Source organism: Falco cherrug, chromosome 4 (assembly GCF_023634085.1).
Source record: "Falco cherrug isolate bFalChe1 chromosome 4, bFalChe1.pri, whole genome shotgun sequence".
Classification (NCBI taxonomy): Eukaryota; Metazoa; Chordata; class Aves; order Falconiformes; family Falconidae; genus Falco; species Falco cherrug.
In genome coordinates, this window is record NC_073700.1 from 112171848 (window position 1) to 112199598 (window position 27751).

At 39.3% G+C, this 27751-nt stretch overlaps 1 protein-coding gene across 2 annotated transcripts; it reads right to left on the minus strand.

Moving 5' to 3' along the window:
- Positions 1-383: 383 nt before the first annotated feature.
- Positions 384-27530, minus strand: SP4 (Sp4 transcription factor). Of its 2 annotated transcripts, none has more exons than XM_005435951.3 (6): positions 26920-27530; positions 26146-26246; positions 24094-25651; positions 6071-6299; positions 5654-5853; positions 384-4552 (listed from the first exon to the last, which is right to left on the minus strand). In XM_005435951.3, the coding sequence occupies exons 1-6, from the start codon at positions 26924-26926 to the stop codon at positions 4305-4307; spliced, it is 2343 nt and encodes a 780-aa protein (XP_005436008.2). In that variant the 5' UTR covers positions 26927-27530; the 3' UTR covers positions 384-4304. The 2 variants fall into 2 exon arrangements, with proteins under 2 accessions (XP_005436008.2, XP_027656528.1); XM_027800727.2 differs by lacking the exon at positions 26920-27530 and adding an exon at positions 26349-26473.
- Between the last annotated feature and the right edge of the window lie 221 nt (positions 27531-27751).

Consider the following 27751-nt stretch of genomic DNA (forward strand, 5'->3'; position numbering starts at 1 on the left):
GAATCATTGCATTCAAATAGAGGTTAATGAGACAAAATTAAACAGGTATTTAATCAAACATACAATAAAGATAATTGATTTTAGGTCTCCATTAGGAAAGAAGAAAGATTATTCTGTCTTGCAGTACAAGGCTAGAAGCCAACTTTTAAAATTCAATCTTCTTTTGGAAGATGGAACAAGCAAGTGGTCTTCTTCAGTGTAGATGTGGCACTTGAGGACATGGTTTAATGGTGGACCTGGCAGTGCTAGGTGAACAGCTGGACTCAAGGATCTTAAGGGTCTTCCCAACCTAAACGATACGTGATTCTACATTTATTTCTTCGTTTGTGAAATACTACTGCTTGTTCACTGCAAAAGTATGGCAAGGCTTACCATAGAAATTATTAAGAAAAAAAGTAGTATAGCATTATAATTAGCAATGTAATATACCATCAGTTATTTTAATATAACACAACGCAGGAACCTGTTAACATTTCACTAAGAAAAGCTCAATGTATTTTCTACGAGTTGAAGTCAGTACTTTCAAATTTCTGTTTGTTTTATTCATTCCCTGTCTGCAACACAATCGTGCCACTTCATTTCTCTCACTCTCAAACGGAATTATCTTTCTTTTATTATTATTAATTATTTTTCTGTGTGCGCACGTGTGTGTGTACATACTCCTTACCTTAGAAAAGTTCTTCCTTTGGTACGTTCAGGAATAACCATTAACTTCCATTTGCAAGAGCTGAACAAACCCCACAGAATTCATGCTGAGCTAGAATCTGCTGGTTTAATTCCCTGCTGGGAGTCTGCCAGTTGGGAAACGCTGACCAGCAAGTACAGGTCTTAATTACACAAATCCAGAAGCTGCTGCCAACCTTTCCCCATTGAGAAGCATTTGCTTTCTAGTGTTCTTCTTGATAAACAGATTATCACCCAAACATAATTTATTGCTGCTTTATATTGAAAGTAATTAAATGAAGAAACCTTTTAAACTCAAGGGAATTTTAATAGGTTACTTGCAAAATGTTATTGCAGGCAACAACTTGTACATGATTTTAGTTCCAAACCCACCAAAAAATTATACAAATCAGCATTGTAAAAGTGTCAAATTAATGCCTTACAGGCTTTGCTGGCAGAATTAATTTCTAAATTCTAGATGTGGGGAAATGTTACTCTCATTTTTTTCCTTTTCTTTTTTTTTTTTTTTTTTTAGAAAAATTTACAAGTGAAATATTACTACAAAACTTTTTTTATAAGGAATTTTTGCAAAACATTTACATTTTTACCATCAACTATTTTTCTGTTTCAAAATCATTATGTAGATTTAATACCCTATGCTGCACATCAATTCTTGCAGGATGACAATTCAGTGACATGCATAAAAAAACACCACAAGGCATTAAAATGAAGACTTAAATACAAATATTGTTGCAATAAAACAGTTATAAAATTGAAAAATAGGACCTAAACATCATGCTTACTTAACTTTGACAAATTAACTTTTTCTCCTAGATTACACACTTTTATTACTGCTCTCGTGAAAGAATGTGATAAATAATGACTTAACACCAATTTCTAATGTAATCGGCAACACATACACAAACCTAACCAAAGAAAGTATATTGTAAGAAAAAAACTATTCTAACACTGGAGTTCTACCATGGTAAATACACTTTGCACTGATAATTACAATAAAGCAAAAATTTTAATGGTGGCAAAGGGAATGAACAGTGAAATGCCATTAAACAAGATACTACTGCACATCTGTGCCCTATTACTTACAACAGCTATATCCCACTGAGTCAAATAAAGGACATTGAAATTTACGATCCTTTTAAGACAGAAAAGTGGATTCAGAATGGTATGCAGAACAGACTGTCAAAATGTTTCTAATTCCAGCGGTAAAATGTGCACCTGCTAACACAAGTTAATGTACTTGAGATGCTATGAAGCCAACCAGATTTAGATTTTGATACATCTATAATAGGGATTCATTGCAGATTAAAAATGACTTGTTTCCTATCTGCATACATAAGTATGCATGAAAAAATTATATATGAAATGGCTGTGCAGAATGCTCGTAACTTCAGTTTACAAAAATTGTTAACTTCTAGGAAACATGATATTAATATTAGGAAACTTCTTCTTTAGAAGAATTTATAGCACTGATTGTGAAGCATAATGATAAAATATATATTTGACGTTTCATTTCCTATATAATAAAATTAACAGTTAATACTACCTAATGTTCATCTGTATTAAATGTAACATCTAATTGATTCTGATGTTTTAAATCCAGATACATCAGTTAAGAGTACTTTAAATAAAATATACAAAATAATGTACAAAACCCAACTAAAATTTAAAGACTCTGTTACAAGTCTACAAAAGCTTTAAGAAACTTGAAATTTTTAACCACAGTGTAAAATTGTTTTTCTTTAATCTCAAAGCTTTTTATGTAAACTGAAAGTATAAAATACCTTCAGCTTAGTATTTTGCTACAAAGGGCTGGCCTAAAGTGTACACAGTGTAAACAATGATTGGTATTTCTCTTGCTTCAAAAATACAGAAAACACCACAAGATTGATAAAGTATTCAGATGAGAAGTATATGTTTTGTGAGGGAATGCACAAGGTAGCTGTTATGTCTCTCAAACCAACAGCTACCAAACACATTCTTCCTTTTGTGATTTGCAGGGAAAAAAAAACCAACTTATCCTTTTTGCACTGTACTTCCTTTAGTTACATCAAAAATATTTTGGTATAGAAATCTTTTAAAAAACTGGTCATGAGAATTATTACCAAATGACTGCATGTGTAAAAGGTTACATTTATGTCTATGGGAAGTAATTAAAAATCCTGAGTATGAAATATTTGGCCATCTTTCCTCCTTGTACATACTGGAGTTGTCACATAGAAAATGCAGTTTGTTTTTGTTGTTTTTCATTTCCTCTATATTCCTATCAAACTGGCACATCTGAGAATGTAATCAAGCTTTGAAGTCAAAAATTGTGTGGTAAAAAGATAACTAAATTCCTCTTTCCCCAGTCTGCTTTGTGGTTGGAGGCTCAATGTACAATTTGATAGGTAACAGATATTTATTACCAGCCCACATATTAACTTTGAAGAGAAAATAAAGACAGTAATATTTAGGGGAAAAGAGAGAAAACATTTACTTTAAGTATTTTTTTTTGGTTAAAATGTGATAATTAATTCTTTTCTTTGGCTATTAAGTCAAAGCATAAAGAACCCAGCACATCAACCACAATATAATAAACTAGTATTTACAGAGAGAAGATACTGGAGAATGAGCTACAACACTCAATTGTCTGATTAATTTCCATGAATTCTAGCAAAATTTAAAAACATTTAAATTAAAAAAAACATTTAAATATTTAAAATCGAGGTTTTATCATTCATGTTACCTATGAGTTAGAAATGGACCACAGATGTTTTAAAATATAATGAAATGAAATTCCAAAAATTGACACAAAAATTGCCATATTAATTTTTCATCCTACATAAAGATACCATTACTTTTGTAAAATCTTACATTAATATCTTTCTATGCTTTGTCTTTCCTACTGTATACACTATTCTACATAACCTTAGCTCTCCAAACAAAGAGAGGAATTAGAACTCACTGATTGTCATTTATACACACTACTATAATGTAGTGGTCAAAATTAATCTGAGGTCCACCTCAGAACCACTTTGCAGCATGCATCATCCAGCTGCTATTTGAGTAATTCCAAAACTTGAGAAAAGACGGCCAAAATCAACTGATGTGTTCTACGGACTGAGCAAAAACCTAAAATATTTCCACTATTGTTCAATCTGTATTAGTTTTGCTATGCCTTATGGGAAAAGGATGCTCTCATGAAAATATAACAAATTTATTTTAAAAACAAAGTACCTTCATCAAATGATATTAATCCTAGTCAAGGTCCACCCTGTTTTACATTGATATTATCTTGATTTTATAAACACGTTAACATACAATGCTAAAATAGCAGGGGAAAGTTCATTTAAAATCATTACATGATATACAGACATATAACTAAAAAAGTACAGTATGGAAATAATATTCCCCCATCTGTTTATCTAGTACATCAATTTGCGCTGTTTGTATTTTTGAAATTTTTGTCTTGTTGCACCGGTGTACACTTCCCATGCTGACCCTCCAACCTGGAACACTTACAGAAGTCATGACTGAAAACATGATTTCCTGCTCTGTAATCCACTTTACCAGCCCACTCCCATATCCTGAAAGGTATGTAAACTTAAGTGCAGCACTAGGCGTCCATAGAAATGATCCTTTCAGAATTCTTCCATGTTTGTTGAAACATTAGGGGTTGCTGGGTTTGAATCTTGAGAAATGGCAGCAACAGTGACAATTCTTGGAGAACCAAGAACCTCAGTAACTGAAGAGTCCAGTTCTCCTGAGGTAACAATAGCTAGGGCTGTTCCACCACCCTTCTTGTTCTGATGAGTCTTGACGTGTTTTGAGAGATGGTCACTTCGCATAAACCTTTTAGAACATTCTGGGCATTCAAATCTCTTTTCACCTTTTTTAAAAGAAGAACAAAACCAAAATGTTACTGAAGGAGAGCACTGAACACTGCTTAATCATTTGAATCTGACCCTTTTCTATTCAACATATGAAGTCTCGTTAAAATAATATATTTTCTTCTCTACCTGTCTAATCTCCAGGTGTGATCAGTTTAGTCATAGGCTTTTTGCAATCTACGCTTCACTACTGAAATATTTGCAACAAATATTTGCTATGCTATGATTATCTGGCGAGATGTTTGAATTTCAGGTCACCAGAGAATTTTCATAGACTTCCAAAAACCTGGCAGAGAAGGAGAGGTAAAAGCCCTGAAAGAACGACTTGATAACAAAAGTATAGCAAAACTGCTATTTAGATTACAGTGATGAGAAGGGAATTTGGAAACATGAATCCCAAAGTTCCATGAGGATGCATGAAATCTATGTCAAAATAGAAATTCAGCCTACTAATGTATACATTACATTACATGCATACATTACATACAAATGTAATTAGCACTTATGCTTCAAGTGCTCTCTGCTGATGCTGTAAAGTTGGGAGGGGAGGAATGACAGGTAGACACCTTCTGGGGGCTAAAAATATGAAGGCTGATAAAATTTTTGGTTTCTAAGAGGTCCATCTTTCCAATATGAACAGTTAAGAGAACTTGCTTTATCAGTTCTCACTTGAAACTTTATGAAACTTCATGAGAACACAAACTCAGATGTACGGACGAGGTCAGTAAGTTTCTTAAGGATTGAGCTAGTCCAAGTGAGGAAATGATGACCCTGGTCCACGGCCAATTCTGCATGCCTGATCTAAATTTGTCAAATTTTGATCAGACACTAGCTACTGCGCATCACCTATCTGTGAAGAAAGTCATCTTTTTCTAGCATAGGTACAGAAGAACAGTTTGAACAGATCTGATTTATTTGATTTCACAGTTTGAATTGATCAAAACTGACATCTACCACTTCCTCTCTCTCAAAATTAATTTATTTAGGTTTAAAAGTAGTTTTCAGAGATCCTAATAAGTGAGAACTTTGACATCAGTGTGTAACCATGGCCACTATGATTCAGACTTGCTGTACTATGCATACAGAGAGGGCTGACCAACCTGTGTGGGTTCTTCGATGTCTTTGTAACTCATCACTCCTTGTAAATCGCTTGCCACAAAAAATCCAGTTGCATACAAATGGTCTTTCACCAGTATGCCAGCGCAGGTGTGCTCGAAGATGAGATGTCTTGCCATAAACTTTTCCACATCCTTCAATATGGCAGATATGTTGCTTCTTTTTTCCTGGCTCATTGCTGCCTCTAAAAAGATCAAATTTAAACAGGTTTTTTTGCTAGGTATTAGAAAATATATTTCATGCTAACAGAGGCAATTATAATCCTCTGTCTAAAAAGAAATACACAAACATACTTTTTAATAGAATCATTAAAAATGTAGGCAATATAAGAAAATCTCATGCCCAAATGAGGCAAGTGGTGATAAGGTGCCCAAATACATACTGGTAAAATTTACATTTACCTTCCTTCTCCCTCTCTGCAATTAGGACACGAGCAGGCAACTCTTCTCAGTCTCTTGCCAGGCTGCACTTCCTGGTCAGAAGCCTGCTGAGCTTGCTGCAGCTGCACTTGTGTGATCTGATCAGGACTAACAGCACCAATTGCTGCATTAGCAATGCCACCTACTGCTACAGTAACAGGAGCTATTGTGGCTTGTTGTACTTTCATTCCATCCTGTCCTTGCTGCTGACCTGTAAAATAAGAAAGTGTTTGTACCTTTCATTTGTCATTTCAACAAGTGGAATGCAGAAATAAACTTGACATGTTTTATAGAAGAAAAATCCATCTAAAGTTAGGAAAAGCCACAAAACAAGTTATAAATCCGGCCTTTTTCCTGAAGCACTAACAGAGTACTTACCTGCTAGCTTAAGATAGTGCTGTTTAATGTCATTTGTTATTAGAACAGTACAAGACTGCAAATTACTGATACTAAGAAATGTGAACTAGTTTAACGAGCGTTTTATTTTTCTCAAAAGCTGAAATAAATAAACCATTAAACACGAAATAAATGAGAAACCATTAAACGAAAATCTTAAGACAGAAATATTGTTAAATCTATTGCCAATTAATGTCCCTCTAATAACCTTTGAAAACATATCTACATTCAGAAAATAAAAATTACCTAATTTTAGAAGTTGCTTTATGGCACACACAGAATTGCCTCTTCTCCTACAATCTGTCCTGAATCAACATTGAGCCACAAAGGAAAAGGAATGTTGTAGGATTAAACTTGACCAAGCTAGCATACCAGGGCTTTGTTGTTGTTGTTGTTTTGCAGGATTCTCTACCTGGGATGGGCAATCATGGTTATACACACAAACTGTGGGGGGGGAGGAGGTGGGGGAGGGGATAAGAGGCTGGAGAGCAGCTCTGTGCAAAGAGGTCTGGGGCCTGGGTTGATGGCAAGTTCAGTATGAGCCAACAGTGTGCCCTGGCAGCCAAAAGGCCAACCACGTCCTGGGGTGCATCCAGCACGGCATAGCCAGGTGGTCGCGGGAGGTGACTGTCCTACTCTACACTGCACTGGTGCAGCCCCACCTCAAACACTGTGTGCAGTTCTGGTCGCCTCAACAGAAGACGGACATCAAATGATTAGAGTGTGTCCAGAGGAGGGCAACCAAGATTGTGAAAGGCCCCGAGGGCAAGACTTACGAGGAGCAGCTGAGGTCACTTGGTTTGTTCTTCTTGGAGAAGACAAGGCTGAGGAGTGACCTCATCACAGTCTACAACTTCCTCAAGGTGGGCAGTGGAGGGGGAGGTGCTGATGTTCTCTCTCTGGTGACCAGTGAAAGGACACAAGGAAATGGAATGAAGCTGCATCAGGGGAAGTTCAGGTTGGATATTAAGAAAAGATTTTTCACTGACAGGGGGGTCAGTCACTGGAACAGGCTCCCCAGAGAAGCGGTCATGACACCAAGCCTGTCAAGATCTCAAGAAGTATCTGGTACAACGCGCTTAGTCATCTGATTTAGTTTTAGGTTGTTCTGTGAGGAGCAGGGAGCTGGATGCAGTGATCCTTATGGGTGCCTTCCAACTTGAGATATTCAATCATTTTGTTTTGCAGAAGGGAGTATGTTTTCAAGAATACTGGAAAAGCAGCTTGACTGAATCAAATAGAATTCTAAGATTGACTTGATAAATTAAGAATTCAGTTTCACTACATAAGTACATTGATCTCATTGGCTTTCTTGATCAAAGGAAATCAGGATTACTGTCTTAATATTAAAGCAAAATAAAGACTATGCTATTATAGGTAAGAAGTGTAGTTTCTTAAGCAGTAGGGTCATATTATATTTGGTTTAAAATGTAGTACTATATGGTCTAAGAAAATAACGTGACAAATGAAATCTGACACAGAGATCTGACTTCCAGCCATGCTCTGACAACACTGAAGGCCAGTTCCGCAGTAACAAGAATGGGACAAAACATCATTAGATGCTGCCATTTTCAAAAATTCAGTGCCTTCATACAAATGGGAAATAAGAGGAAATATTACCTACTTATTGAGAAAGCGTAGTGACTGACCAAAATTCCTTAGAATAAACTATAATATTTTAAGATTTGTAAGTCCTCAGTATTGAAGTATTAATTTAAAACTTAGAAATCCTTTGGAGGTAACACAATTCAGAGAGATTCTAATTGATACTCTAACTTACTTCTCGGGCATCTGTAACAGACATCATCAATGGGGATAAGATTGAGAACACTCTCTCTGAAGTCTAAACTGCCTAGACACCAAGTGAGTTCATATACAACACAGCACAGGACCATGGCTACTTCATTCACAATAGCTGAAGAGATATATATGCTTGGACAGGCTATCTTGTGTAACATCATGATAACAGCCATAGATGAAACCTAACACACACCACTTAACACCACCATGTACATGCAGATAGGTTAGGACTAAAGAACATGACATACTGAGAATCTCCCAAAGTGACCTGACTGTCATCTAACAGGCCACTGTTGGCTACGGGAAACAGAATAAGTCTCTCTTGTGCTTAGGGTCAGTATCAGGCTATTTTCACCAGAAGCGCTAACCAAATTTTCTCAGTTATCTCTCTTGGCTTCCATCTGGAACTTGCACCTGATCTGCCTAGATATGAATAAACATGAATTCCTTGTTTTCTTAGGCAGGCCACAAATATTGACAGATGCTGAGTACTTTCGGTTCACTGAAAAGAGCAAGGACAAACCCAGAAGAGACAATGTTTGAATCCCACTTGCTGTGGGCAGATAGATAATAAAATAAAAGAAAACAAAAAAGTTTGGTATTCGCAGCAGAGGAACCATAGAAAAAGAATGACAGGCTTAATCATGAGTGCGAAGTCTCAGTATGTCTAGGACAGAACAAAGTCTTTCTTTTTGCAATAGCAACGTACTGGAAATAAATTTATTTCCTATATACTTATGGGAAAGAAAAGTGCTTATGAGAATCCTTGATGGAGAATATGATAGGGTAAGGAGAGCATTGTGGTATAAACACAAATAGTAACATTTAGTACTTGGGTCTAACAGTGGCAGAAGAGGACACAAACTTCCAAAGAAATTGTCAGTCCAGGGGCAATTCCTTGTGAGGCAGTTAAGCTGCTGAAGTGCTGGCCAAGTGCTATGAATAGTTGCAGTCAAAAAGACTGATCATTTTTGTTATATCTAATGCTCATCATAACATGATAATGTGAGCACTTGTGTTGAGAACCAGCTGCAGGTTTTGGTTAGCCAAAGGTAAATAAATAACAGGAAGAACTTGGTCAGCTCGTAGTCTTTTGCAGAGCACAAAATCTGTTCATTAAACATACCCAAGATGTAACTCTGAATTCACAGAGCAGCACTATAAATGACGAGTCTACAAGTGGTCACTGCAAAAATTAAAGATGTAACAGATATTACAGCCACACCTACTGCAGAGAACACACCTGAAGAGCATAATTTCCTCTCAGTTTTCCCTTTCTCTCCGAGTTTCTTGAATTGATATTAAAGTTTCAATGCAACTTCCCCCCAGGATGCCAGACCAAGGAAGATGTGAATTGAGGAACTCGAACCCTGAGGTGGATGACTCCTTGTTTTCACTCTGACTAGCACCACAGTGATGAACGTCCAGCACACAAATCTTGCTGGACCTGACTATTCCACATTTATGGGGAAACCTTTTCAGCATTTCTGAGAATCTGATACATTGTGCTGATGCAATAGAAACCAACTTGCAGCCTCTAAGTCATGAGATAACCAACCACTCAAGGGTCTTCTGACACTTCTTCAGAATATCAAGTACCACTGTTGACACATACTTTATCTGCTCCAAACTCTCCCTCCCCGCCACGAGGGCCATGCATACCTCTCAGTATAGGATATAGGGCACACACCAGTGAGCTACCACCTTAATCTATTCATTAAACACGATACAGTATGATACATCTGAGTAGAAATTCTTCACAATAACTTTAAAGGTGACAATAAACACACAAAAGAGAAAATGCCAATAGTAAAGTTGCTTGGGCAACTTTAATTGCATAAAACAAATGCATTTAATTGCATTATCGATATGGTTTCAGTAAACAGTAATTAAATGACTGCTCTTTAGATAGCATTAACAAAGTTATTACATTTTCTAATGTGAATTTTGATGTCTTTAATCTCACAGAGTTGCTATTTTAAACTCCCTTCCCTTGGATTCCACTTCCTAAATTCAGAAATGAAGGTTCCAAAACTCTCAAAATACCACAAAATACCCTTATTTAAAGACCTAGGCCACAATATTAAATAAGCAAATCTCTACTTTTTGAGGAAAGACTAACTGAAAGAAGCACACATATCTGATAAATAATCTCTGCCAGAGATTTACATAGTTATCAGAAAACACTGGCAAGTTCAGTAATGTAATTTCTGGACTTAGTTTTTGTTTGGAACTCCTGGAAGAGCATCCCAGCAAGCTAGCACACTAGTAGCATCCAGGACAACAAGAAATGCATCTATTCTCATTTTAAAGTTGTTAAACATAAAATTCTTTACTCTTGTCCTTTGAGAGTATCATGAATGCATTTTAGACTAGTTAAGAAAATAATTTCTCTTGAAGAAAAATAAGAAATTTTTCACAAAAAAAACCTGACAGAACATGCCCTAGTCTAAAACTTAAAGTGAGCCTTCTATGGTCTTGACTTGTATGGGATTTTAATTTTTTTTAAATTATGTAGTAGAATCCACTACGGATCACTAAGGGTTTTAACTTTTACATCATTTATACATATTAAAGGAAGATAAAGGAATTTCATATTTTCTTAAATCAAGTTTACTGAAGAAAAGATACGAGAACAAATAACTGTTGATATGAGTTTGTCAGCAGCCTACAAAATTAAATCAGGGCAGCTTAAAAAAAGTTTATAAAAATGACAGTTTTTCAATAGGGATGTTCTAGATATAAATCAGCTTTTTATTTGAAACAAACCCTGCTTATTCTAAAAACAGGTGACTGAGAGGTTATCCATACAGGAAAAGAATGACCCGACACTTTCTAGATGGAGAAAAAAGACCTATTAAAAATAATCCACATGACTTCTTACTAGGGGCATTAAAACACCATTTAAAGACTTCCAGAAATTCTGCTACAATCATGAGATCACTTGACATCGCCTCCAAACCACAAGACCTGATATCACTACACTTCACCATTCAAACCTTTCAGTAACAAGAGCTCTCATGTTTCAACACACATTTCAGAAAGCGTTCTAAACAAATCATTTCAGGAGGGCGCAGTCACACTTCAGTTCATTTATGCTATTCTATATGAGTTGTCAAAGCAGTCACAGCACATTTACACTTGCTTTTAGAAGACACAAAGTTTTTCTCTAGTTTCCATTATTTCTTTAATAGTAATTTCCTGAAACTGGGAAACATTCTTGATTAACAAAATCATCACTGAACTTGTGTATGACCGAACTTCATTGTGCATGCTGTTGGGTCATAATGTTAAGTTACAGCAAAATTTAGGTGCACAGAGCAACACTGATACCCAACTACTCCATTTAATTTCATTTTCTCTCAGGTCCAAGTTCTGTCCTTCTTTTGCATAGTACCCATTTATCTGACCACAGGACAACATGCAAAGAACAAGGCAACCTGGTACTTATTTTGCAAATCATGTGTAATAAGACTCTCACTCATTGCAATATTGCATATATGACTATGACTGAACGTAACTGAGACTAACATCACAGAAACTTCCAAAGCTTTTCAAACAGAAGAACCTGCATCATTTCAGTCACTATTTTTTTCCATTTAAGCAGTTAAGTAAATGCATTACTTATTACCACAAGATACAGGATTATCAAGCTAAGGGATTGCACATCCTTTCTTTTTCAGCATCACTTACTCAGCTTTGCAATTTTGCAGTAAAACTGCATCTTAGCAGTTACAACTTGTATACACATGAGTCTATTAGCACATTCATGCAAGAAAACACGACAATTTTAAGTAATTACTATGAAGCCAAATAACTACACACATATGTATTTCAATCAGTTTTAGGCTTTGTCCTGTTTTCAGTGGGGATGGACTTAATTATCTTCTGAAGGAGCTAGTGCGGTGCTCTGTTTTGGCTTTGATGTGAGACTTTTCAGTTCCTCACGCCTTGTTAGCAAAAAGGCTGGAGGGGCGCAAGGAACTGGGAGGGGACACAGCCAAGGCAGTTGACCCGAACTAGCCAAAGAGGTATTCCATACCATGGGATGTCATGCCCAGGTGTATATACCTGGAGGGATGGCCAGGGTGGGCAGATTGTTGCTCAGGGAGGGGCTGGGCATCTGCTGGCAGGCGGTGAGCAGTTGCATTGTGTGCCCTGTGTTCCTTTCTTCCTTTCCCTCTGGAATTTATTCTTTTCCTTGCCCTTTTCATTGTAACTGTTATTATCATCGTTATTATTGTTCTTTCGTTGTTATTCTATTTCAATTATTAAGTTGTTCTTATCTCAACCCTTGAGTTTTACATTCCTTTCCAGCTCTCCTCCCCATCCCTCTCGGTGAGGGGGGAGTGAGCAAATGGCTTCATGGTACTTAATTACTAGCTAGGGTTAAACTATGACAGGCTTCAAAGCTAATTTGCAAAACAATAACTCCTATAACACCACCTGAATTATTAAAGAAAGCTACTTTCCTATAGAAAGTAGGGCAAACATTTAGGTTATTAGGCTTGGCCACCCATCATAAGCCAAAACAAGTTTCCTTTCAGTACTTATTGCACCTGCATCCCTATTCTCATTCACCTGAAGTAGCAAGCATGAAAAACTACTCTGAGGCAAACAGGGCAGAAAGGGAAGAAAAAGATTTAACTGTAATGATCCACAGAAATCATGGTTATAAACGTGGATCTTTGAAGGATGAGAAATTTAAGACTAAGAAAAGGACACTAACTTTCTGGTACTTAGTTCCCCAGAATAATTTGTTTAGATTTCCTGTTGCTGTTGTGTAACCGGCGTTCAGCAGCCAAAAAGATGACAGCAGTAATGACAGAAGTTCTCTCAGTTGTGTGCACCTTACTGAAAAATCTGAGAAATGCAAGTGCAAATTGCACTTGTACCTAAAGCCAGAGCAGCTAACGTTGAGAGGAAAAAAAAATAATAAAATTGTTCAACTGCAAACTCTAAAAGTGAAACACAAGGTTGCAACTGACATTCATAATTCCATGTATATTACTACAGAACAACTAAGTAATGTTAATGACAGTCCGCAGAGTCCCAGAGCTCTACAAACACCAGAGCTGATGCAGCAACTCCCCCATTCAACAACTTACTAATGCAAGGCAATGGGGGAAAAGAGGTTTCTAATTTATATATGTTTGTATATATATAGATAAGTATATTATGAAGACTATGCAATTCAGTGCTACATATATGGCACGCAGACAATTCTGCTCTCTCTTCTACCCTGAAGCAGTGGTTTATAAAGACTTAGGAAGAAACACTATGTGCAGAGGAAAAAATTCCCAGAACTGAAACTGTAGAAGAACTGATGAAAGGGACCCACACAGTCTGTACAGATCAGTTTGGAGTAGAGTGAGGAACTTGGATTCACCCAACTACTACAAGAAATTTGGGTCATCACAGCACATCACTGCGTCCAGATGCTACTACAAGCAGAAAGCTTCCAGTGCGAACTGCAGCATCAACTAGATATCTGTCTTTTCTACCTTGTACAGGGGCTTGGCAGCAAGTTTCTATCTTTTGTCTGTTGCTGACTTGTACAAGATTTGTGAGTACTTATCCTCTCCTCCAAAATTTTCCTATATCAAATATCTTAGTGTGTTCAAGAATCAGTGAACAGCATCATAATTAAGCTTACCTTCTGTGCAAAATACGACTTAAAAGCAGGAGATTTAAGGAAAGTAAAAAGCAAGTTTAAGGGTTTTAAACACCTTAAAAAACCTGAAATTATCTCCTTTTGTGGAAGAATCTTACTGGCAATGCAAAGACAAAACACAATGCCCAAAGCTTCATGACTGTAAAGTTTTACCTAAGTGCTTTAGGATAAAGTGTTGAAATAACTTCAGGTTGAGACAGAAAAGGGCTTTTCCCAGCTGTTGGTATCTTCCATTAAACTGAAAGCTAGTTTTCTTTTTATTACTCTATTAAACACAGAAAAGAGCTACCACAAATACAATACAAAGACCTACATAGAAACAACAATGTAGTCTTGCACAACAAAATAGAGGTTTCAGTCAAAGCAAGGCAATACCTCTGATCGATCTGGATGCTGTGACTTCAGATGGAAAGAAAATATGGTCAATTTATTAGGTATACTAAAGAAGGAGATGGAATCAGAAAAGTGACTTGTTATACTGCTGCTAAGGCAAAAGATCCTTCCAAAACCCCCTGATTTTCATCACCATTGAAAAAAAAAAAACCCAAAAGAAAACAGTCAAAAAGAAAAGTCTATTTAGGATGAGTGTTCAAGAATACTTCTCTGCAGATGAACACAAGTAGTTCCCTAATACTGAACCTTAGAGCAAGCAAATGACTGAAAACCCAAGTACCAGCTGTGCTGTAGAATGTCAGATGCACTAGACGTACACTAGTAGTGGATCTAAGAAATTGAGGTTTTCAAAGTTACTTTCATGGAACATCTCCTACTACCCCATCACCTCACCCCAACTCTCAGGTTACCCTACAGCTTACAGGCACAACAGGACATGGCCCAGTTCTTTTTCCAACTCTTCCCCTTAACTCTGAGAGAGATAGGGCTAGAAAGAAACTTGTTGACTATTAGTCTCCACAGTCTGACTACAGGAGCTCAATACCTGACTAACTGTAACAAAATTAAAAACAAAGGAAAAAAAACAGTCCCAAAGAAATGCCTGTGTTACACACTTCTGCCATATAGACACAAACCCACTGGTCTCAGGAATTGGGTTTTTTTAGCATCTTACTTCATTTTCTGTATATTAACATGGAAATAGTAATAGCCTAACGTTGAAAGGACAGAAGGAGGCTGACATGAAAAAATGCAAGCTAAGTTTCCAATCCTTTATTTGGTTTTTTGGCAGTAGGGGTGGGGTTTTGTGTTTTGTTGGTTTTTGGTTTTTTGTTTGTTTTTTACTATGTAAGTTTAGCTAGCTTACGTATTTGACACTTGAGCAGAAGGTTTATGAATGCTCTTGAAGTAAACATTTTGGCTATATGAAACTATCTTCATATTGATCAAGATAACAGTAAATACACCTCTGCACAGGAGGGATTAGTTAACAGGTACATACATGGAAAATCCTTTCAACAGAAAGATAGCCAACTTTAAAACCAGGTAAAGTTGTACACCAGTTGAAAATCTACTCAGAATAAAAAAAAAAAACACCAAACACTGACAACATTATTAAAAATTATCAGAAAAACAAGATTCGTAAAGCATCCTTAAAGACCTTTTACAATAAGAGTAAACATGAGACACAAACCTTGGTTTTATAACCAACTATGGGCAAATAGGCTAACCAACAAAAGATTAATTTGTTTATTAAAGATGCAAAAACTGTAACTTTGTTACAGCCTTCGCTGTGCAAGGACCAAAGCAGCTACATATTACAGAAACACAAAAGAAGGGTGATGCAAAGATCTAAGATGCAAAGATCTCCAGGATCCCTTCGAAGTTTGCCATCTTCTTCCGTAACATTGTTATCCCTATAAAAACATAAGCTTAATCAATCTTGTTGATTCAGAATGAACGGAAGAGCTCAAGGTTTTCATCAGTTACCTCCTGCTGACCAACGAAAAAAAGACAATAAATACCCACGTTTTCTTAAACTGCAGCATCTTGCTTAAGGGAAAAGCAGACACATCATCACTTGAAACTACTCCATATTTAAGGAAAGTCAAGACTTGCACCTAACATGTAGGTTAAAACAAGGCAGGTTTTTTGGCAGAAGGATATTAACTGATCATTTTCTCTTCAAAACACAATGATACTAAGTATGCACGCTGGGATAACATGGTTTACCAATGACCAGCCAATCAAGGTGCATGACTGGTATCCACTATCAGTAGTATTAAACATCACTGGAAACTCCATTCTTAAGAATGGATGCATACAGAAATCCATGTAACCATACAACTATACCCCAAATTAACCTAGGATGTGCTGAGACACTACAATTCTCAAGAGACTACAGATATCCAGAGCTATTGTTTTGGTGAAAGTTTATGACAAGAGCAAAATACTAAATTACATTTCATTACTCAGTCCTTACTACTTCCAAAGCCACTATGCTACAGCATATAAAAAAAACAACTCTTATTAATTATCCATTAAAATCACAGACCATTGAAAAGTGTAGTTATTTTTCAGTAACTACAGTTGATACTTTAAATTAACATTCCCCTTAGAACATGACATTCCATTCCATATATAGTTATATTTTTCAAAAATCATAATTGCCATTAAACATTTTTAATATACTAACACAGTAATAATTGATCCATCTTACCTACCGGTACCAAAATCATATGAAGCTTAGTACTCCATAATTTAAGGTACACTGAGGAAGCTATTGAAATCAGATTTAGATTATGGTTCTTGCAGAGTCCTCACTCTGGGTGGTAATGGAAGAACAAAAAGGTTGGCTTAGTGTGGATCTAACCACCCTTAAAATAAAAATATTTCACATCTTCATCAGCCTGTTAGTATCACTTGGTTAGTTTCCTTGACACATTCTGAACAAGAAAATTCAGCCAATTCATTTCCTGCTCTATATGCTCTGATTTCTGATAATAGGCAACCAGAGAGGGGAGAGCAAAACCAGATATTCTCTGAGAGTGCACCTGTATTGATGAAACATTTTTATAAGACCACATACTCTAATAGGGAAATAGTTTTATTAACACTCTTTGAAGACTAAAGAAATTGCATTTAATTCTTGAAGTTAATAGCATAGAAACAGCTCATTAGAAACCTATTTCACCTGGCAATCACGAGCAAAGTTGGTACTCAAAATGTTTCCCCCTTCCTACTTTATCTACAGGCAATGATGAAGTCATGCCTTGCTAGCGAGTCATTGTTACCAGGTTGTTCTCCATAGGCAAATTAGCTGAACAGGTAGATTGCACATGCCTTATGCACCAATTTCAGGAATAGTATATTGATATTTTTTTGTTAAGCTACCATCACAAAGGCCAACGTTTGTTTTTACCAGCATAGTTTGTTGTTGAACTGTTTCTGCCACTATTTTGGCATTTCAGTTTAAGAAAATCCCACAACCAAAGCAATTTTGTCATTAGAAGACTAAATGCTTCTCCCATAATTACTCTGAAGCATTTGAGAAGGATGCCAATCTTACAGTATTTAGAACACTGTGGTTCTACAACAATTCTCAGCTCAAGGCAACCTGAGAACAGTTGTAAGTGACCTTTCATGACTTTGGAAAAAGCATGCTCAATTTCTATACTCCTCCCAACTACACCATCAGAATGCCAAGCAACACACTATGAAGTGAAAAACTAAGACAGACTCTGCATTTTTTTTTTTCTGGTTGGTTTTTTGGTTGGTTTTTTTTTTTGTTTGTTTGGGGTTTTTTTTGTGGAAAATAGCTCATTTCTTTGTACTTATCTTTTTACTGCAGATTCCATAGCTTGCAGCTTCCTTCTTTCAAGATGTTTGCTGCAGCTTGCTTGCCAATGAACATCCAGGGAAACACTGGATGTTATTCAAAAAAGAAAGATCATGCAACCACCACTCTTCAGCTCCTTTGACTTCCACCCTTGGTATTTATATTTGCCAGTTTGCTTGCATATACCATGGCTATTTTAAACCCTTTTCAGCTTGTTACCACTTACAGACATCCCTCCTTACTTTGCTACACAACTTACCGAGTTCTGCTCATACATAAAGCACATTAACGCAAGCAGTGAGACCCACAGGTTACATGTCATGAAAATGCATTTTCTACAGTTCAACAACGTAAAGTGTAATATTCTAGGACTTCAGACTAAACACTTTCCCCTCCCTTGATAACAAGCATATGTGATAGAGATAATAGAAGACTGAGTGGTATAAAGGTGAATCAAACTTTTAATTTTTCACAATACAGGAGTTTGAGAACATTAAATAAAAATGTATCTTACATAACAATTAAGACTATTTATTGCAGACTTGTATTGAACATGTAAAAAAATTACTCAGACTCAAAAAAGACAAATTCACAGAAGATAAATTAATCGAGGATCATTAAATATATTTTTTTTAAAAAATCCCACTTCTGGCTCAGGAAGATCTGAGGTGCAGATCACTGAATAGTGGGAGAGTATCTGAGCAGATTATTCTTGCATGCATCACCTGCAGTCAGCATCAGACAGGGTCAGAAACACCTTTGATTCTTACATTCATAGAAGCACAGAATGGTTTGGGTCAGACAGGACCTTTAAATATCATGTCGTTCCAACTCCTCTGCCACTGAACAATGGTCCCTGAGGAACATCACCGATTCTCCATTTGGAAACTGAGCCATTGATGGCAACTCTTTGTGGCCAATCCAGCCAATTCCTTACCCATCAAGCAGCTAATCCATACAACCCGTATCTCTCAAAGGCTATCTTGTGGGGCCGTGTCAAAGGCCTTGTGTAAGTCATGCTAGATGATAATCAACTGCTCTTCCCTTACCTACCAACACCATCACAGAAGGCAGCCAGATTGGTCAGCACAATTTGCCTTTTGTAAAGCCATGCTCGCTGTCTCTAAACATCTTTGTCACCCACATGCCTCAAACATAGCTTCCAGGAGGATCTGTTTCATGATCTTACCAGGCAGAGAGGTGAGGCTGCCTGGTTGGTAGCTCCCAGGCTCCTCCTTTTTACTCTTTCTAAAAAGGGGTGTAATATTTCCTCTTTTCCTATTCCTGAGTTACATGCATCAAATCTTATGTATAATGTTATTTCTGTTTGAAGAATTTGGTAGAATGTTTCAAACTCCTCTGCAAAGTTTGAACCAGAATGACAGTAATATCTAAACAACGTCCTCAGCCTTTGAACAGTAAGTCATAAAACTAGCGACTGTCACACAAGAAGAGTTACGAAAGAAAGAAAGGGAAGAGAAAGCCTTGAAGAATGGCTGAAGCTGGATGGAGACAAATAAGAAAAGGCACAAGAAAATGGGAGGCCTGAGGTACAACTACCTCAAAGTGCATAACTACAAAGAACAGTGCAAGGAAAGTAGCTACTCAAAGAGAAAAGTGCCTTAGTGACTCACATTAAAAACATCATGAACCTTACCCTTCTGTTTCATATGCTGTAGTAAAGTGCCCCAATAGGAACACTTGATATTGAACTTAATTGTCATTAGTAACTGGTTTAGAGTACACAGCACACCCTGGTTATTTTGGTGGATGAACCCCAAATGCCCCATAATTCAGACCATGCCACTCCTCATCTTAAACAAAATGGCTTGGAGTTGAGTTGCAAAATGATGGAATCTGGTGACTTTTGGCTAAAGCAACTAACAAAGCTTGGACTAACCACACAAGTAATATTTTCCACTATTTTTAAAACAAAAGTGTCTCATACACTTTGGTATAGAACAAGCACCTTCATCATCATGTATCAAAATCTCTTCAAGATAAATAATTAAGCTAGACACAAGTCTGATCTATTACTTTCCCCCCCCCCCCCAAGAAACAGGAAGTTATTCTGAAAAGACATCATCTCCACAACTACCATTAGATTCCCACTGTCAGCAAAAACAATTAACAAGTTCAGAAAAAGCTTGTGACCTCTTCTGAAGGCTCCAGTGAAAGAAACCCTACATGCAGAATGCAAAATTCTACAGAGAAGCCATTAATACTCAGCATTTTCTTACAGTTTAACTGGTCTGTTTTATCTCACCCCATATTCTTCAGCATCCACAAATGTCCACATTTTGTGCTATTCCTAAAACAAACTCCAGTGTGCCGAGTTACAAAAAACAACTTAGCCCACCAAAAGGAAATGGTTTTATGAAGTACATATTTTTCTTAGAAGCATCTAGTACTAAAATAAGTTCCTCCCACATAGTCACTTACATTGTCAATTAACACATCCAGATAAATAGTGCCTGAAAATAAGCTTCAAGGCGGCAAAGGATATGTTCTTTTAAGAAGGGGATGCGGGACAGGAATCCTTTGAACTCGCATCTACAGCTATCACAGCAGAAGCCTCAAAAAAAGGCAAAGGAACTAGTACCTGCTTGTCCCGAAGCTCACAGGGGCTAAATTCAAGAAGTCACCACCTATCAACATTAAAGGCCATGTCATTCCACCCAGAATCGTGTATAAACCAACAACAATTCACACAGCACTGAAGAACGGCAGTTTCCTTTGTACAGAACTAGGCTGCTTAAAGGCCGTGACAGGTACTGATCTCATAGCAAGGCAGGTATTTGTAGATCCCTGCATGCTGAAATAAACACAGTTGCTTTTATGAAGTCCATTGATTGTTTGATTAGTACTTAATTAAATAATTGTTTAAAGAATCTGTTTTTAAGGCTCAGATACTTAGGTTCTATTTCTCATCCAGCTTTCTTCTATACATCTAATTACTCCTTTGACTAACACTCTGCACATCTCAACAAAACTTCACAGAATAACGTAGACTGGAAGGGTTCTCTGGAGGTCATCTGGTCCAGCCACCCTGCTCAAGCAGGCCTACCTACAGCAAGTTGTCCAGAACCATGTCCAGACAGCTTTTGAATATCTCCAAAGATGGACAGTCCACAACCTCTCCGAGCAATCTGTCAGTGCTTAGTCACTCTACCAGGAAAAAAATTATTTTCCTCTACATCATAAATAAGAGTTCTCCCTCAAGCCAGAAAGTGAAAGGACGGGAGAACTTCTCTTGGTTTGCCCTGCTTTTTGCCCACACACAACATACAACCCAAACTACCACACTTACAAGAACAACGGTTGAATTTTTACTGAAAAAGACAAGAACAACAAAATCTAAACGCACTTACTCATCTTGCTTGGTTTACAGTAGAGCCTACACACCTTGGGACCAGAGACTTTGAGTAACAACATTTACAAAAAGCAGACCAAAATATAGTATTTACTTGCAGATTTTAATATTTTTTCTTCCCAATGTGAAAACTGTCTCTTTTGAAATTTGTAATTCATTCAAAAAAAAAACCAAAAAAACCCTCTCAAACTAGTTCTATAGCTTATTTCCAGAACAATTTTAAGCTAAGAATTTTTGTTATTTGCAGTTATTTCAAATTTTATTGCTTTACTAATTAATTTAGTAATATGAAAAGCTAAGAAAAAGATACCTGAAATTACCCCATTGTAGAAATAACTAGGAAAACCAATGTTCATGGAACAGAACTACAACACAAATAAAAGAACAGTTATTTCAGACAACTACTTACTGTGATTTCTGTGGGGTTCCCCTCCCTGAAACTCAGCTGCCTTGATCATCTGGGTTTGCTTTAAAGACAAAGGAACTTCAGGGTTTTTTTTCCCCTAACAAAGTCAGAGCACCTGAATCAATGCAAGGGGATGAGTCCTTCCCTCAGTCTCTTCCCTGACACTTTCTGCACATCCTCCATATGGCTCATTTCTAACAGCTACTTCCACTCCTCATTTCTAGCTAATGATCCACTTCTGGATAATTCAATTAATGTACAAAAGAGTTCACACTGACAAGCTCAGGTACTGCAGAAAAAGAATGGAAATATCAGTCTGCAGACGTTGAGGTAATCAAGTGGTTTATTTTTTCAAAAGGTTTCCTGTAACAATAATAGCAAAAAACATTTCAAATAAAAAACAGCAAATCTGAGGAAGTTAGTAGCCCTGATCAAGACAGCTTATTTCTTATAAGTGGCAAGCAAACTTTAGATTTTGCCATGTTTGTAATCTTCTATTTAATAACCATTCTTTCCTTGAATACTTAATATAGCATGAAGAACTGCACATCAAGCTCCTCGTTCTCCTTTCCATGCTACCATGTCTCCCATTCCCAGAGTGTAGCATCAGGAAGTTTCATAGGAAAGAAGTAGAGATAAACAAGAGAAGGAAATAACAACTAATCTCTCACGTTCTGAAAGATTGTTCTTTCTCCATAACCTCAAGCCTTGGGGAACAGAAATAGTACCTTTTATATGAAGAAATGGTCACTTTATATGAGGATTAACTGCTGCTAGCATCAAATTAAAAGTGCTATGGAAACAGCCATGGGAGGGGGCAAAAGGTGGAGGGGAATTCAATGGTCACAAAACTTATTAGTTAACATACGAATCCTGTATGACTAAGGCTTGGCTTCACTAGGACCATACTTGTGACTCATTCCCCTTCTTTCATCCTCAGTTACAAATATCAATCCCTTCATTTTCCAAAAGACATCACCTGCAAGCAGAGGTGCAGTCAAGATACCTGAGCAAAATTATATTCAGAATCTCTTGTTCTAATATCTACTAGTGCGTACTGAAGAGTTGTACACCATTAGTAAGAAGGAAAAAAACCAATAGAACTGCATGCAGAAAAGTTTCTTCCTGCACCCACAAATCCAGGCTGTTCTCAAAGCATGCTTCCTATGAAGTCCCTTATTGAAGTAGGGACTTCTGTCTACAATAGTCAACCACCACCTTCTCATAAAGAAAAAAATTTGTCCAAGGCAAATTGGACTGCAAGATGTAGCAGCTGGTCAGCTCCGGCTAACAGAAACTTTTGAACCATTACAGCTAAACACAAGGTCAAGATTTTAATTCTTATTACCCAGATTAAGATTTCTGTAACGCTCCTTAAGTACGCCAGGTTTAGTGCAACCCAGCTCTTAGTATTTCAACCTGCCATCAAGTGCCAAAGCGTACCACAGCAGAGGGAATTCTCCTAATGGCATATTTCTTATTACCAAACTATGCTTAGCATCCTCAGTAATGTTTCAATTAAAGGGAACAATCCTTTGCCCAGTTAAACATTTTTCATTTAGCACAGGATTATCAAAAAACCCACAACCAATTAAGAGTCAATATGATACTAACACTTGTTTATGGAGACTGGACAGTAGGTAAACACGAGGGTTTTTTCTTACAGTTTTATCCTAAAACACTGTGTCTATAGTCAGGTTGCTGTTAAGACAAGAGTCTATTGTAACTACTACAAGAGAAGACTTTTACTTGTATGAAATAAAACCAAGCTCATGTAAGCAGTTATCAGACTGACAGAGAGAACCCCTAAATCAAGTTTAACCTGAAAGGTTAAAAGTCTGCAAATTTTACATATAGTTGCCCTTGCAGGTCGTTGCAGAGATCTTGCTCAGAATTTGCTTTAGAACTAAGCTCTGTTATCTGTCCTAGACCTTTTAATAGCTCCTTTCCCAACTATTAGACCAGCATAACCAAACAGGCATTTCATAATACATATCAAAAGTTCATCAACAAGTACTGGGGTACAGTTACCAGTATTGTATTTTTTTTAAAAAAAAAAAAGTCACAGAAGCTATGCTGTGCATAAGCATACCTTATTCCACTCCATCTCTTTGCAGAGCTCAAACTTTTAAGGAAACAACTTTAGAAGCTAGTCCAGAATGCAACAAATAGTTCCACACAAACACATGCCATGCCAAGATATCCCAGTTCACATACTGTCACTCTTCTCACCCTATATCCCCCAAGCAAAGAATGGGATTACGGCTTGGTTGGAAAATGCTTTTTGTTATTTTTTTAAACCTATCAAAGCTCTAACAGTAAAGTTTCATGTTCACTCCCACAGCTTACAAATCTTTACTAAGATGGAGAACAGGATCGTTTAAGGATAGTTATCCAATACAAAGTTCCATTTAAATTGTCCCAACTCAATGTTTAGGAGAAGCGTCAGCTATTTTAAAACCTGAATTTTAGAGATAAGTATAAGGTATTTCCTCACAGTTAAGGGTTTGATGTTCGTTACGGAAAATCCTGAAGATAGTATTAATTTCAAACTGTCCAGTATTCTTGCAATAGTAAAAACACCCAACAAAACAAAATGAATCTGAAACTTTGTCAGACCACTCACCCGCAACACTGGTAATGGTAACAGGAACTCCTTGAACTTGCACACCCGCAGCACCCAGGTTGGCAACACTTACTGTTTGAAGATTAGGTACTGAAGCAAGCTGGGCAGCGTTCAGAGTGATGGGGGTACCAGCAACAGCCACTGGTGCAATCTGGGCAATGGTTGTGCCACCACTTGAAGACACAGGGGTAATGGTTAGCTGTTGGGGTAACCCAGCATTTTGAACTTGAAGATTTGAAAGGCTTTGCAGATTCTGAACCTGTACAGTTTGCCAGCTGATTTGCCCTGATGGTGTTAAAGTTGGAGCCCTGATGAGCACCTGAGTTGGACTTACTGCCTGCAGCTGAACGTTCTGCAAAGGCTGCTGCTGGATGGTCTGTATAGTCTGCCCTGACTGGAGCTGAAATGACTGTGGAGGAATGGCCTGAATAATCTGCTGTTGAGGCTGCTGGATCTGGATCTGCTGCAGAATAGGCTGACCTACGATTTGGACCTGCTGAAGCGAACCTGACTGATCCTGGACGTTCTGTAGTCCATTGGATTGCAGCTGACTGGAGCTCTGGGCTTCAGATTCTGTAGCAGGTGTCTGAGATTCTTCAGTGGTCTGCTCTGAACTGCTGCCTGCTGTGCTTGTGTATTGGCCTGTTTCTGCAGAGCTTACTAGCGTGTCACTGCTAGTTAGAGATGTCGAGGCAGTTGTTGTAGAGGTGGAAGATGAGGAGGGAGACTCTGGCATTGTACTGACAGAGGCAGAAGTGACGGGTGTAGAAGCCAGCTGATTTCCGTTGGAAACTCCGCTCTCTGTAGACTGGCCAACTTGACCTGAGCCTCCTCCAGCTGCCACATTATTTATCACAGGCAATGCTAGCGTTACCCCACCAATGTTTATAGGTAACGTCGTTACAACTTGCGCCTGAGTACCAGGAATAGTTTGCAGTTGTAGTGGTATGGAAACACCAGGCCTAATTTGGACTGGAACTGTCTGATTTGCTAGGTTTTGAGCAATAACGTTCCCCGAAGCTGTCCTGTTTGCAGTTGTGAGGATAGCTTGATTATTCCCTGCAGGAATAAGCTGAATTTGACCCTGTATGTCTTGCAGACCAGTAGCATTAGATGGATTGATTTGAAGTTGTTGACCTTCTGTTGTCTGAATCTGTGGAATCACTTGGTATTGGACACTACCGCTTGGATTTTGTACTTGAATGACCTGGAATTGTCCAGGGGTTGTTGCAGAAGAATTGCCCGATTTGGTTTTTGAAGGAGATGCACTTCCATTGTTACTGCTGGAGGGACTTGCTGCACTTGAGGCAACAGAAGATCCTTGTTGAGCAACATTATTTTCTTTTGAAGCAGAAGGAGCAGCAGCAACAAGCTGCCAAGCATTTCCAGCAAGCTGAGTTGTTACCAATTCTAACTGCTGTGGCTGATTCTGAAGCTGCACCAAACCTTGATTTGGATCTATAATAATCTGCTGCTGTCCAGTTCCTTGATTCTCGCCAGGAGTTCCTATTTTGCTGCAAGTGGCTGCTAACAAAGCGAGAGGTGAAGGCTGAGAATCCTATCCGTAAAGAGAGAAAACAGAACAGATTCAGAAGAGCATGAGTACGAACCATCAGAAGTAAGCATTAAGGTTTACACAGGAAGCAGAAAAAAAAAAGTGCTTCTGCACAGAGACCAATAAGACAGCTCTGATTAAGGAAGTGTGTATTTCTGTAAATAATTTTTAAACGTAAAGCCCTCAATCATCAACGAGTATGTGACAGCCATGACCTCAACTGCATCCTCAATCTAGTCTTCCCCACCCCCTAAAATAAAGAAAAATACTAAAAATCTTTCTATTACAGAAGAAGCAGCTGATCACTAAAAAATACAATAAAGAAATTAAAAAACAAACGAAAAACCAAACGTGTCCAGGCAGTAAAATTATTGCACTAAACCATGTTTCATCCAACTCAAAGAAAGATGCCCTGAGCAGGAAATGCTGTTAGCTGAACATTTCATTTTAAATGCTAATAGTTTGGGCACTTCCCTATTCGGGTGTGTGTGCTTTACCTGTGAGCCTCCAGTTTTCCCTTTTTTATTATTATTGTTGTTATTCTCTGCCTCAGGAGATTTCTCTCCCTCTGTGGGCATAGTTTCCTCCTTCTTTTGATCTGCAAAAATATCAAGTGTAACAGGTTAATTATTCACCTTCATTTATACAGTAACAAAACCTCCGAGCATATCCTTTTTGGTTCCCAGCTTGTCGCCTTTACCTCTCCATAAAAACAACAGGGCAAATCGCTATTACAAAAGAACGAGTCCTAAGAAACGTGGTTTGAAACCCAACCCATGGGGGCTGGAGAGTTAACACCCAGAAAGGGGAGGTTTGGTTTCCTCTCCCAGAGACAGCAGGAAAAAACCACCCACAACCCTCCTCCTCCTCCTGCCCCCTAAAGCATCGACGGCCACTCAGTGGCCGTCGATGCTTTAGGGGGCAGGAGGAGGGTTGTGCATGGGAGGGAAAGAGGGAGGAAAAGAGGAATGAAGGAGGGAGGGATGTGCACAGGAGGGAGGGTTAGCGAAGAAAGGGGGAATGGAGGAGGGAGGTACGGAGGAGGCAAGTCGGAGGGGCAGGCAGGGGAGGCAGAGAAGAAAGGGGGCATGAGAGGAAGCAGCACGGATGGGCGGAGGGGCAGCAAGCGAAGAGCGGGGTAAGAAGGGGGAGAAGCGGGGATGAAAAGGGGGAACCCGGGAGGGCGGGATAGAGGGGGGATGAAGGGTGGAGGGAGGAGCGGAGGGAGGGAGGGGTGTGCACAGGAGGGAGAGAGGGAGGGGGTTACATACCGCTCATCCCGCATTAATGCCCCGCTGAGGCGCCGCTCTAGGGGGGAGGAGAAGGAGGAGGAGGAGGCGGAGGGTGGGGTGGGGGTAGCGGGGAGAAGGCCGGTCGCAGCCGGAGCTGGGAGGAGCGGGACGGCCTATTTTTCCACGAATGGCCGCCGCTGGGTTGTGGCGTAGCTGCCTCTCTCTCCGCCCGCCGCCGCCGCCGGCCTCAGCCCGCCGCCTTGAGTGACAGCTGCGGGCCGGGCGGGCGGTGCGGGGGAGGGCGGGCGAGCGGCGGCGGGGGCGGGGCCCGTCGGGGCCCGGCTGACGCCCACTGAGCAGGAAACCGAGCCCCGCCGCCAGCCCCTCGGCCGCCCCTCTCCGCCTCAGCCCGGCTCCCCACGCCGGAGGCAGAGGAGGCGGGGCGGAGGCGGGACGCGGCTCCCCGGGAGCCCGGCCCCGACAGGCAGCGGGGCAGGCCGAGCGCCCTCGTCTTCCTCCTCCTCCTCCTCGTCTTCTGGTCGCCCGCGCCGGGCGCGAGGGGGCGTGGCCGCCGGGGCGCGCGCGCTTCGGGGTGGGGGCGGGGGCGGCCGTTGCCCTCGGTGCGGGCGGGCGGCCCCGGCTCCCGCGCTCGTGCCGCTCTTGACAGCGCGAGGGGCGGGCGGGCGGAGGGCGGGGCTCGGCAGCCGCGGGGCGGGGCCCGACCGAGCCGTAGCCTCGGGGACGCCCGAGGGCCGCCGCGGCTCGAGCGCTGATTGACAGCGCGCGCGCCGCCCGCCAGCAAACCCGGCGAGGGGCGGGCGGGGCCGTGCGCGGCGCTGGCCAACCCGGTGGCACCTGCCGGCCTCGCGCG

What these genes read in the sequence shown, in the direction of transcription:
- SP4 (XM_005435951.3), bottom strand. An exon ending in TACCATTACCAGTGTTGCGG is followed by an intron (nt 6,300 to 24,093) that starts GTGAGTGGTCTG and finishes CTTATTTTACAG; the next exon opens with GTCAGCAGCAAGGACAGGAT. An exon ending in ACATCGAAGAACCCACACAG is followed by an intron (nt 4,553 to 5,653) that starts GTTGGTCAGCCC and finishes CTTTTAAAAAAG; the next exon opens with GTGAAAAGAGATTTGAATGC.